The sequence below is a fragment of the Pristiophorus japonicus genome, chromosome 24 (assembly GCF_044704955.1).
Source record: "Pristiophorus japonicus isolate sPriJap1 chromosome 24, sPriJap1.hap1, whole genome shotgun sequence".
Lineage (NCBI taxonomy): Eukaryota > Metazoa > Chordata > Chondrichthyes > Pristiophoridae > Pristiophorus > Pristiophorus japonicus.
In genome coordinates, this window is record NC_092000.1 from 17982399 (window position 1) to 17996014 (window position 13616).

The 13616-nt window shown below is 49.7% G+C and overlaps 1 protein-coding gene across 1 annotated transcript in view; it reads left to right on the forward strand.

Annotated features, from left to right (window-relative positions):
- The first annotated feature begins 320 nt into the window (after positions 1–320).
- The window catches only part of LOC139237762 (adhesion G protein-coupled receptor E3-like), a 121248-nt gene continuing 107952 nt past the window's right edge, over positions 321–13616 (forward strand). Inside the window, exons 1-2 of the mRNA XM_070866948.1 lie at positions 321–421; positions 7869–8020. Of these exons, the coding sequence (XP_070723049.1) occupies positions 321–421; positions 7869–8020 (253 nt within the window). The remainder of the gene's footprint in view (positions 422–7868; positions 8021–13616) is intronic.

Consider the following 13616-nt stretch of genomic DNA (forward strand, 5'->3'; position numbering starts at 1 on the left):
TTGTCGGAAGAAGATACATGTGCCCAAGTACTGAGCAAGTTCCCCTCGCTGTTCGAACCGGGTATCGGCAACTTCACGTGGACTCAGATGCAAGACCCGTCCATTATAAAGCTCGGGCAGTGCCGTGTATGATGAGGGAGAAGGTTGAAATTGAACTGGACAGACTCCAGCGTGAAGGGATCATATCACCGGTCGAATTTAATGAATGGGGCTGCCCCATTGTTCCTGTGCTGAAAAGTGATGGCACAGTCAGAATCTGTGGAGACTACAAGGCTACGATCAACAGGGTTTCGAAACAAGATCAGTACCCGTTACCGGCGATGCTAGCCGGAGGGAAGTCGTTCACAAAACTGGACTTGACGTCGGCTTATATGATGCAGGAATTGGTCGAGACATCGAAGAGACTTACGTACATTAACACGTACAAAGGACTGTTTATTTACCGTTTGGAATTCGCTCGGCTGCAGCAATATTCCAGAGGAATATGGAAAGACTACTGAAGTGTGTTTCCAGAACCGTCGTGTTCCAAGATGACATCCCAATCACCGGTCGTGACTCCAAGGAACATCTGAACAATCTGGAAGACGTTCTATTGCGTTTGGACAGAGTGGGACTCAGACTTAAACACTCGAAGTGCGTCTTCATGGCACCGGAGGTCGAATTCCTCGGGAGGAAAATCGCCGCTGATGGCATCAGACCTACTGACGTGAAAACCAAAGCCATCAAGAATTCACCCAAGCCGCAGAACGTGACGGAGCTGCGTTCATTCCTGGGTCTACTCAACTACTTTGGTAACTTCCTACCTAAATTGAGCACCTTATTTGAACCTTTGAGAATAGCCAACAACTGGGTGTGGGGCGCATTGCAAGACAGAGCTTTCAAGAAAGCCACCAATCTGCTTTGCTCGAACAAGCTGCTGGTACATTATGACCCATGTAAACGTTTAGTTTTGGCCTGTGACGCATCGTCATAATGAATTGGTTGCGTGTTACAACAAGCCGATGAGTCGGGGAAACTTCAACCTGTCGCATATGCATCCAAAAGTTTGTCTAAAGCAGAAAGAGCCTACAGTATGGTAGAAAAAGAAGCTTAAGCGTGTGTGTATGGTGTTAAAAAGATGCATCAATACCTGTTCGGTCTGAGGTTCGAATTAGAGACCGATCACAAGCCGCTCATTTTGTTGTTTTCCGAGAGCAAAGGTATCAATACCAAAGCTTCATCCCGCATCCAAACGTGGGCACTGACATTATCTACCTATGATTATGTTATTCGCCACAGACCTGGCACAGAGAATTGTGCCAATGCATTGAGCCGGTTGCCATTGCCCACACCGGAGGTGGAAACGCCACAACCGGCAGATTTAATGTTAATTATGGATGCTTTTGAGAGTGAAGGTACCCCTGTCACGGCTCAACAAGTTAAGACCTGGACCAGCCAGGACCCAATATTATCGATGGTAAAGGGTTGCATCTTCAAAGGGAATTGGTCTGCCATATCTAAGCAAATGCGCAAGGGCGAACTGTCTATTCAAGCCGATTACATATTGTGGGGCAATCGCGTTGTAATGCCTAAGAAAGGGAGAGAGAAGTTTGTGCGTGAGTTACATAGCACACATCCTGGTATAGTGATGATGAAGGCCATCGCCAGGTCCCACGTATGGTGGCCAGGAATTGATTCTGAGCTGGAAGCAGCGTGCATCAGTACAACACCTGCATGCAGCTCAGCAAAGCACCAGCGGAATCGTCGCTGAGTCTGTGGTCATGGCCATCCAAACCTTGATCCAGGATCCATGTAGATTTTGCAGGTCCCTTCCTGGGCAAGATGTTTTTAGTGGTAGTGGATGCTTATTCGAAGTGGATAGAATGCATAATCATGTCATCCAGTAGGTCCACGGCAACCATAGAGAATCTCAGTGTCATGTTCGTGACACATGATCTGCCTGGCATAGTGGTGAGCGACAATGGGTCGTGCTTCACCAGTCAGGAGTTTCAGGAGTTTGCAAAACTTAATGGCATAAAACATATAAAACGTAGGTCCCCTGCAGTCAGAATCAGGGGAAGTCATAACGGGGAACAAAGAAATGGCGGATCAATTGAACAAGTACTTTGGTTCGGTATTCACTAAGGAGGATACAAACAACCTTCCGGATATAAAAGGGGTCAGAGGGTCTAGTAAGGAAGAGGAACTGAGGGAAATCTTTATTAGTCGGGAAATTGTGTTGGGGAAATTGATGGGATTGAAGGCAGATAAATCCCCAGGGCCTGATGGCCTGCATCCTAGAGTACTTAAGGAGGTGGCCTTGGAAATAGCGGATGCATTGACAGTCATTTTCCAACATTCCATTGACTCTGGATCAGTTCCTATGGAGTGGAGGGTAGCCAATGTAACCCCACTTTTTAAAAAAGGAGGGAGAGAGAAAACAGGGAATTATAGACCGGTCAGCCTGACCTCAGTAGTGGGTAAAATGATGGAATCAATTATTAAGGATGTCATAGCAGTGCATCTGGAAAATGGTGACATGATAGGTCCAAGTCAGCATGGATTTGTGAAAGGGAAATCATGCTTGACAAATCTTCTGGAATTTTTTGAGGATGTTTCCAGTAAAGTGGACAAAGGAGAACCAGTTGATGTGGTATATTTGGACTTTCAGAAGGCTTTCGACAAGGTCCCACACAAGAGATTAATGTGCAAAGTTAAAGCACATGGGATTGGGGGTAGTGTGCTGACGTGGATTGAGAACTGGTTGTCAGACAGGAAGCAAAGAGTAGGAGTAAACGGGTACTTTTCAGAATGGCAGGCAGTGACTAGTGGAGTGCCGCAAGGTTCTGTGCTGGGGCCTCAGCTGTTTACATTGTACATTAATGATTTAGACGAGGGGATTAAATGCAGTATCTCCAAATTTGCGGATGATACTAAGTTGGGTGGCAGTGTGAGCTGCGAGGAGGATGCTATTAGGCTGCAGAGTGACTTGGATAGGTTAGGTGAGTGGGCAAATGCATGGCAGATGAAGTATAATGTGGATAAATGTGAGGTTATCCACTTTGGTGGTAAAAACAGAGAGACAGACTATTATCTGAATGGTGACAGATTAGGAAAAGGGAAGGTGCAACGAGACCTGGGTGTCATGGTACATCAGTCATTGAAGGTTGGCATGCAGGTACAGCAGGCGGTTAAGAAAGCAAATGGCATGTTGGCCTTCATAGCGAGGGGATTTGAATACAGGGGCAGGGAGGTGTTGCTACAGTTGTACAGGGCCTTGGTGAGGCCACACCTGGAGTATTGTGTACAGTTTTGGTCTCCTAACTTGAGGAAGGACATTCTTGCTATTGAGGGAGTGCAGCGAAGGTTCACCAGACTGATTCCCGGGATGGCGGGACTGACCTATCAAGAAAGACTGGATCAATTGGGCTTGTATTCACTGGAGTTCAGAAGAATGAGAGGGGACCTCATAGAAACGTTTAAAATTCTGACGGGTTTAGACAGGTTAGATGCAGAAAGAATGTTCCCAATGTTGGGGAAGTCCAGAACCAGGGGTCACAGTCTGAGGATAAGGGGTAAGCCATTTAGGACCGAGATGAGGAGAAACTTCTTCACCCAGAGAGTGGTGAACCTGTGGAATTCTCTACCACAGAAAGTAGTTGAGGCCAATTCACTAAATATATTCAAAAGGGAGTTAGATGAAGTCCTTACTACTCGGGGGATCAAGGGTTATGGCGAGAAAGCAGGAAGGGGGTACTGAAGTTTCATGTTCAGCCATGAACTCATTGAATGGCGGTGCAGGCTAGAAGGGCTGAATGGCCTGCTCCTGCACCTATTTTCTATGTTTCTATGTTTCTATGTAAGATCAGCACTGTTCAAGCCTGCGTCCAATGGGCAAGCAGAACGTGCAGTACAAATTATCAAGCAAAGTATAAGGAGAGTAACCCAAGGGACACTGCAGACCTGCTTGTCTTGCATACTGCTGAGTTACAGGACAAGACCCCACACTCACAGGGGTCTCGCCTGCTGAACTCATGATGAAAAGAGGTCTTAAGACCAAGTTATCTCGTGTATACCAGATTTAAGTAATCATGTTGAATACAGAAGACAGAGTCAACAAGGGTACCACGATCGCGCAACTGTGTCACGCGAGATTTCTGTGAATGATCCTGTATGTGTGTTGAATTATGGTCAGGGTCCCAAATGGATCGCTGGTACGGTTTTAGCCAAGGAGGGCAACAGAGTATTTGTCATTAAGCTCAAGAATGGACAAACTTGCAGGAAACACATGGATCAAACAAAGCTGAGGCACACAGACGAGGCAGAGCAGTCGGACGAAGAAACCATCGACGACCAACCAACCTACCAGCAGCCTGCAGTGGACTCAAGGGTCATCAGTGAACCCAGAATTTCCATCACGGACTTGTTCAATAAAAATGGACTTACAATTCCTGACGTGGCCACTGCCATCCCCAACAAGTCAGTCATCCAGCCACCAGCCACAACAGACCCCACACATTCACCCAAGGCCGGAATCGAACTGAGACGGTCAACCCGGGAGCGTAAAGCACCGGACCGTCTCAACCTGTGAAAGACTGTGATAAGATCTCAGAGGAGGGTATTGTGATGTATGCACATGCTGGTTGTAGCCACCAGATGGTGTAACAGTTGGAGGCCACTGAGCAGCATGCACATGGTGCTACTCTGGTATAAAAGACCAGCCATTTTGTGAGTCAGGCACTTTGGGCCGTAATAAAGGGTGTACCTCGTTCAGTTAAACAGTACTCAGTGTGTACCTTTATTGCATACATAACAGAGGGATTACGGGTGAGGGGTGTGTAATTACTGGAAGACGACTTTTGGTCAGCCCAGGTGTGTATATTAAAGAAAAAGAGGTCCATCCGGGAAGTCAGAGAGCTTGATGTAAGCCCTCAGGGGCATTCCGAATCATTTCACAATCGGTGGAATACTTTGCAAGTGCAGTCACTGTTATCTAAGCAATTGCGGCAGCCAAATTTCTCGCCAACAAGCCGCACAAACAGCAAATGAGATGAATCACCGGTTAATCTCTTTCTGGTGGTGCTGTTTGAAGAAGGAATGTTGCCTCAGGCACCAGGACAACTTCCTGCTCTTCTCTGAAAAGCTCCCCCCGGGATAATTGAAGGCCAACTAAGCAGGCAGACAAGACCTCAGTTTAGGATCTCATCTTAAAAAAAAAACAGCCTGGTATAGAACATAAGAACATAAGAAATAGGAGCAGGAGTCGGCCATTCGGCCCCTCAAGCCTGCTCGGCCATTCAATATGATCACAGCTGATCTGATCTTGGCCTCAACTCCACTTCCCCACCCGCTCCCGATAACCCTTGACTCCCTTATCGTGCAAAAATCTATTTATCTCCACCTTAAATATATTCAATGACCCAGCCTCCACAGCTCCCTGGGGTAGAGAATTCCAAAGATTCACGACCTTCAGAGAGAAGAAATTCCTCCTTATCTCCGTTTTAAATGGGTGACCCCTTCTTCTGAAACTATGTCCCCTAGTTCTAGATTCCCCCACGAGGGAGAAACATCCTCTCTGCATCTACCCTGTCAAGCCCCCTCAGAATCTTACACGTTTCAATAAGATCACCTCTCATTCTTCTAAACTCCAATGAGTAGAGGCCCAACCTGCTCAACCTTTCTTTATAAGACAACCCCTTCATCTCCGGAATCAACCTCATGAACCTTCTCTGAATTGCCTCCAATGCAAGTATATCCCTCCTTAAATAAGGAGACCAAAACTGTACGCAGTACTCCAGGTGTGGCCTCACCAATACCCTGTACAGTTGTAGCAGGACTTCCCTATTTTTATATTCCAATCCCCTATGCTAGGAATGAAGATGGAGCATGCAATATTTTAAACGGCAGTGAAAATCCATCAGTTAAGCCGTGCGCTGCGGGGCAGAGAAGATTCATAACACAAGGGTTTGTATCTGTTTTTTGTCTCTCCCAGGAGATCACATGGCTCCGGTTGGAGTGGAGTGTAGAATGTTTCAGTGTAAGGGGTGTCGCAGTTGTGTGAGGCGGACTGGTTGGGCTGAGTGCTCTTTACCTTTCCGTCATTGTTCATTGTTCTTAGCTTTGTATGTAACCTTCAGGGCTGCTGACCGAGGACCGTGCAGCTCTGTGTCGGCCGGTGCGGACATGATGGGCCGAAATGGCCTCCTTCTGCGCGGTAAATTTCTATGTTTCTAAGTGCGAGGCAGCAAGGGCCTTGACACTTTGACCAGTCTGCCCTGTTATGTGTAATGCAATAAAATATATTGTTACTCTCCATATCCTTCGTGTATGGGTTGGACTGCACTCGCCTGGTTTCAGTCTTATCTATCGTAACCAGAGAATCACCTTCAACTGCTTCTCCTCCCACTCTCGCACTATTATCTCTGGATTCCCCCAAGGATCTATCCTTGGTCCCCCTTCTGTTTCTCATCTACATTCTGCCCCTCGGCGATATCAGCCAGAATCACAGCGTCAGGTTCCACATGTACGCTGACAACACTCGGCTCTATCTCACCGCCTCTCTGTACCCCTCCACTGTCTCTGATTGGTCACACTGTTTGTCTGACATCCAGTACCGGATGAGCAGAAATGCCCACTGTTCCCTGGCCAGAATTTCCATCCCTCGCAACTGTCTGGAGCTGAGCCAGGCTGTATGCAGCCTTGGCCTTGTCTTTGACCCCGAGTTGAGCTTCCGACCACGTATCCGCTCCATCGCCAAGACTGCTTTCCATTCCGCCTCCATAACATCGCCCGATTCCAATCTACTGCTGAAGCCCTCATCCGTGCCTTTGTTACCTCCAGACTTAACTATTCCAACGCACTCCTAGCTGGCCTCCCATCTTCCACCCTTCATAAACTTGAGCTCATTGAAAATCCTGCTGCCTGTGTCCTAACTCGCACCACGTCCCGCTTACCCATCACCCCTGTGCTCGCTGACCAACATTGGCTCCAGGTCCAGCAACGCCTCGATTTTAAAATTCTCATCCTTCTTACAAATCTTTCCATAGGCTCGTCCCTCCCTATCTCTGTAATCTCCTTCAGCCTTACAAACCTCTGCGATCTCTGTGTTCCTCAACTCCAGCACCTTGTGTGCGTTCTCCACTTGCCTCTGGCCACCATTGGCGGCCGTGCCTTCAGCCACCTAGGTGCTAAGCTCTGGAACTCCCTCCCTAAACCTCTCCGCCTCCACCACATCCTGCTCCTTTAAGATGTTCCTTAAAACCTACCTCTTTGACCAAGCTTTTAGTCACCTGACCCAATATCTCCTGCTTTGACTCGGTGTCAATTTTTATCTGATATTGTGGTTCTACCACAGACTGTACCAGTTAAAGAGGAACATGCATTGAGTCCCAGTTGAGCAGATTCATTGTCGGCTGAACAGCTGGCATTGGTGTTAACCAACATTGTGGGAAAGCAATACCAACCCCCAACACTGAGTTCTTCACACTTCCTAATCCATGAAAAGTGTCACCAAGGGCCTAGAATCATAGGGGCCAAAATTCATCAACTCACGGCCGCCGTCATTCCTCTTGCAGATCCGCCCAGTGCCACTTTCGAGGTGGCCTGGAGCGGGCGGGAGGGAAGAGCCGCCGGGAACCGGCCGTTGACGTCAGCGGACGACCAAGTGGTGCAACTGACCGCCTGCCAAGCTCCCAGATTCCTGCGGGCGGGAGTCGGCGGCAGAACGGGGATGGACCGCTGGCTGGAGGCTGGTCTGTCCCCGACGGTAAGTCGGAAGAGCCTGAAAAAAAAGGTTAGTGAACATTTGAAATTTTTTTTCCACAGCATGGGGGTCCCCTGAAGGCCTTCCGATAGTTTCTCCATTTTTTACTGCTGAATTTTTTTTTCAGGTCTTCGACCCTCCGTGGGCCCGACTCCATCCTCAGTCGCACTTGGGCGGCAAGCGCCTCTGCCGCCGAGAATGAGACCTCCCGCCGGCTGCCTCCCAGATTGGTCGCCCGCCGACCTTCGAGGGACCTCGGCGATGAATATCCAGCCCAAAGTACCGTCAGGGACCTCAGTGGCCATCGGCGGCACTTTGGGCGGGTAGAGGCCTTGCTGAAAATCGGCCCCATAGAATCATAGAATGGTTACAGCACGGAAGGAGGCCATTCGGCCTGTTGAGCTGCTGCAGGCTCCTTGCAAGAGCACCTCAGCCAGTCCCACTCCCCCGCCCTCTCCCTGTAACCCTCTCTGACAGTACATTCCAGATCCTAACCACTCGCTGTGTAAAACAGTTTTGTCTTTGGTCGCTTTTGGCTCTTTTGCCAATCACCTTAAATCTGTGTCCTCTGGTTCGCGACCCTTCTGCCAATGGGAACAGTTTCTCTCTATCCACTCTATCCAGACCCCTCATGATTTTGGATACCCGTATCAAATCTCCTCTCAACCTTCTCTGCTCTGAGGAGAACAACCCCAGGTGGAGATAGACAGATTTTTGAATGATAAGGAGGTCAAGGGTTATGGGGAGCGGGCAGGGAAGTGGAGTTCAGGCCAGGATCAGATCAGCCATGATCTTATTGAATGGCGGAGCAGGCTCGAGGGGCCGAATGGCCTACTCCTGCTCCTATTTCTTATGTCCTTATGGTCTCCAGTCTATCCACGTAACTGAAGTCCCTCATCCCTGGAATCATTCTCAGAAATCTTTTCTGTACCCTCTCTAAGGCCTTCACATCCTTCCTAAAGTGCGATGTGCAGAATTGGACACAGTACTCCAGTTGTGGGCTGACCAATGTTTTTTTGACAGGTTCATCATAACTTGTACTATATTTTTATTCATGAAGCCCAGGATCCCGTATGCTTTTAAAAAAAAAACTGCTTTCTCAACCTGCTCTGCCACCTTCAACGATTTGTGCACATATACTCACCACGTTCCTCTGTTCAATGTACTTGTCCCAATCTCTCAGTCCCACGTATTCTGTGTCCAGCCCACACATAGCTTCCCGCTGAAGCCTGCTCCTCCAGCCGAGCTGATGCGCAAGTCTACTTGTTTCAACACGTTCTCACTCGAACACGCACAAACCCAATGCTGTGATTAAGGATTTCTAAGTCCTGCTGATGTGGAAAACTCCCTGATAGCTTTCATCGGTTTATCAATTTGTATTGTGTTGGAGAACGCACCTCCCGACCAGTGAGGTCCGACTTCCCATGGATGATGTAGAGCTGCCTAGAAGTGTTGAAGTTGCACCCATTGTGTGGGAGATGCTATCTGGAGCATCACGTCTGGAGAGACCACATCTCGGAAGATCATGGCAGCACTGAGCTCAACATATCTGATCATGGGTAAGTAATTACATGGGATATACGGCACAGAAACCGGCCATTTGGCCCAACCAGTCCATGCCGGTGTTTATGCTCCACTTGAGCCTCCTCCCGTCTTTCCTCATCTAAATCTATCAGCATAACCCTCTATTCCCTTCTCCCTCATACGCTTGTCTAGCCTCCCTTTAAATGCATCGATACTATTCGCCTCAACCACTCCCTGTGGCAGCGAGTTCCATATTCTCACCCACTCTCTGGGTAAAGAAGTTTCTTTTGAATTCCCGATTGGATTTCTTGGTGACTATCTTATATTGATGGCCTCTAGTTATGCTCTTCCCCACAAGTGGAAACACTCTCTCTGTATCCACTCGATCAAAACCTTTCCTCATTTGAACGACCTCTTTTAGGTCACCCCTCAGCCTTCTTTTTTCAAGAGAAAAGAGACCCAGCCTGTTAACCCTTTCCTGATTATGTATACCCTCACATTTTTGGTATCATCCTTGTAAATCTGCTCTGCACCCTCTCCAGTGCCTCTACATCCTTTTTAATAATGTACGCCGGAACTGTACGCAGTGCTCCAAGTGTGATTGGTGGCAGAAACATGAATGAAACAGCACGGAAGGAGGCCATTCGGCCCATTTTTGAAAGGGCTGTCCAATCAGTCCCACTCCCCTGCCCTTTTCCCGTGGCCCTGCAATTTTTTTCTTATTTTATAGCACTCTGATATCAGCGCTGTACTTGGTGGTACCGACCCCACTGTCCGAGCTTACCATGGGCAGCGCCTATTTTGGGGCAAATGGCGTTAACTGCTCGCTATCACCATCGGTGTCAGTTAGAATGGCGCCGCTTAAGCCGGATTAAGCTAGCTGGCTATTTCAGACAGTTTACGCAGAATAATTTCACCCCAACAGTTCGCAGCTTGTTAAAGTATGCTGATTATTAGCTCCTTTCATGGTTCCCTTTTGACGACCCTTTTGTCATTACATTTTTTGGCGGGCAAGAGACGATAGTGACTGTAATCGGAACTAATTGAACCCATTCAACGCCATCTCTTGTCCTCCGCTCACACCCCCACCCCCCCTCCCCCGTGACCTCGCGAACCCCTGTGAATCCTTCTCGCTGGCTTGTGAAGTTCTTCGTGTTGGGGGGGAGGGTTGAGAGGAGGACAAGAGATTGCGTTGAATGGGTTCAATTAGTTCCGAATACAGTCACTATCATCTCTTGCCCGCAAAAAAATGTAATGACAAATGAATCGCCTGGAACTATGAAAGGACTTAATGGGGGGGATGGATGGCTTCTCGTTGTTCTGCTTGCCCGCTAACTCCAGGCTCTCGGCTGCCAGGTACTCGAGGACACCCCCCGCACCTCCCCACAAACACTTTTGCTTTGGAAGGACGCGAGTGGCCATTTTGCACCAACCGCATATCGCGGACAAATCGCCTTGACAACCAACGCGCCAGCTATAACTGTCGGGGACCACACATCAGTCTTCCCCTCGGTCTTTTGTAGGGTGCGCTGCCAATCAGTTTCACGCATGCGCGGAAGTTAACATTGTAAAAGCCAGGAATGTTACCGCCCATGGAGGTGTCAGCCGTGGCTCTCACTCTCGCCTCTGATGTCAGAAGGTTCTGGGTTCAAGTCCCACTTCAGAGACCTGAGCACATAACTCGAGGCCGACACTCCCAGTGCAGTACGAAGGGAGTGCCGCACTGTCGGAGGTGCCGTCTTTCGGATGAGACGTTAAACCGAGGCCCCGTCTGCCCTCTTAGGTGGCACTATATTTGAAGAAGAGCAGGGGAGTTCTCCCCGGTGTCCTGGGGCCAATATTTAATCCCTCACCCAACATCACTTCGAGAAAACCAGATGACCTGGTTGTTGCTGTTTGTGGGAGCTTGCTGTGCACAGATTGGCTGCCGCGTTTCGCACATTCCAAAACAGTGACTGCACTTCAAAAGTACTTCATTGACTGTAAAGTACTTTGGGACTCCCTTGAAAGGTGCTACATAAATACAATTCTTTCTCATGATTAAATGTAGGGAAAGGGGCCATACCGTCTCGTGAACTGATTCAGAGCCAGTCGATTGCAGGGTGCGGCCTAGCGGCGAGCATGGGGCTGGTGGCGCGACGTCAAGCTCGCCCTGGCTCGCTGACGCGGAAGGCCCAGGGCGCTTTTTAACTCCCCGGCCTAATTTAAATGCTCCAGGGGCATGGTTTCCCGTCCGAAATGGGAGACAGTAACGCCAGGTGTCCGGGCGGGAATCGGGCGAGTGCAGCAAGAGGCCCCCGCCTCGGGAACCCGCGGGAACTGTCCCCCGCCAAGGTCAGGTTCGCGGATTGAGCTGCCGTCCGCAGCAATCGCGGGAAGCCCGGGCAGGACAGGGGAAGGCCGAAGGCTTCCCTTTCGAGGCGCAGCGGATCACTCCTCCTGGTCCTCGAGGGAACCGTCAAACAAAATCTTAAACTTTCCTTACCCGGGCCTCTTCTAGCCCTGAATCCACTCCCCGACAGTGCGGCGCTCCCTCAGCACTGCACTGGGACTGTCAGCCTAGATTTATGCGCTCAAGTCCCTGGGCATGGTTTGCAACGTCTCAAGTTAAAAGTACTCATCCTTGCTTTCAAATCCCTCCATGGTGTCATCCCTCCATCTCTGGGGATCGGGCGGGAAGAGGGAGTCGCGGTCAAAGATCAGCCGTGATCTTATTGAATGGCGGAACAGGCTCGAAGGACCCAGTGGACGACTCCTGCACCTATTTCTTAAGCTCTTATCCATGTAGCTTCCTCCAGCCCCACAACCCTCATCGCTCCACCATTGGCAGCCGTGCCTTCAGCTGCCTGGGCCCCAAGCTCCGGAATTCCCTCCCTAAACACCTCCGCCTCTCTACCTCTCTTTCCCCCCCACCACCTTTAAGACGCTCCTTAAAATCCACCTCTTTGAGCAAGCTATTAGTCACCTGCATTAATAGCACCTTACATGGCTCGGTGTCAAATTTTGTCTGGTAACGCTCCAGTAAATCGCCTTGGGGTGTTTTACGACCTGAAAGGCGCTATATAAATGCAATTGTTGTTGTAACCCGTGCGATAAAAGTAGTGTGCATAGAAATTTCAGCCACGTTACACAGTTTCAGCCGGAAATTGTCCCGTTTAAACAACAAACGTGCTTTGTCACACTTACACAATATCAGGTGTACACTTGCACAAGTCTTAGGGGGAGAAATTCACATAATTTGTGCCTGCAGTTAATGGCCCCCGGGGGGGGGGAGGCGCGTACCAGTAGTGCCCAGTGCGCAGCAACCCATTTTCGCCGCAATTGGCTAGTGGCCCCGTGAGCCCGCCACGGGCAATGTGCGCACTCCGCCTCGCGGGGCAAAAATTAAAGGGGAGGTGCGCGCCGCCATTTTGTTTAAATTGCCGCCTCGCGTTGGCGATTTCGCGAGGTCCGTGCCGCCGCGTTGCTGCCACGGCCCCCCACGCTCCCCCGGTGGTGAAGCGGTGGCCCCTTCGCCCCCCCCCCTCCCCCGATGCAGCGATCCGCGTGGCCCTGTAAAATTCCCGCACTTAGCGAGCTCCACTTCCTCTCGGGGGCGGTGACCCCCAATTCCGGCCTGGGCTTAGGAAGGCCCGCCTCGCCCCGGTTTCCGACCCCAAACGGGGTGTGACTGAATCTCGGCCCCTTAAGGCCTTCAACGAGATGACACATACATTCATAAATGGAAAAGCAAACCAAGGTAAGCCCCGATTTGAACCCTAGCTGGCGGGTACGGGATGGGTTTGGGTTTGATTGCCACTGGAGAGTAACATTGGACGGGATGTAAAACAGGATCTGAACTCCCCCATTCCTGCCGGGAGCATTGCGTTAATATCAGGGCGCATTAACCCTCTTTAATATCTGTAACGGAGGTACCTTTTTTAACATTGGGTTGACCAGGATGGAGTGCTCCCCCAAGAGACACTCTATTAGGCAAGAAAGACTTGCATTTATATAGCGCCTTTCACGACCAGGCATCTCAAAGTGCCTTACAGCCAATGAAGTACTTCTGAAGTGTAGTCACTGTTGTAATGTGGGAAACACGGCAGCCAATTTGCGCACAGCAAGCTCCCACAAACAGCAATGTGATAATGACCAGATAATCTGTTTTAGTGATGTTGATTCAGGGATAAATATTGGCATCGGGGATAACTCCCCTGCTCTTCTTTGAAATAGTGCCGTGGAATCTTTTCCGTCCACCTAAGAGAGCAGACGGGGCCTCAGTTTAACGTCTCATTCGAAAGAAGGCACCTCCGACAGTGCGGCGCTCCCTCAGCACTGCACTGGGAGCGTCAGCCTAGATTTAGGCACT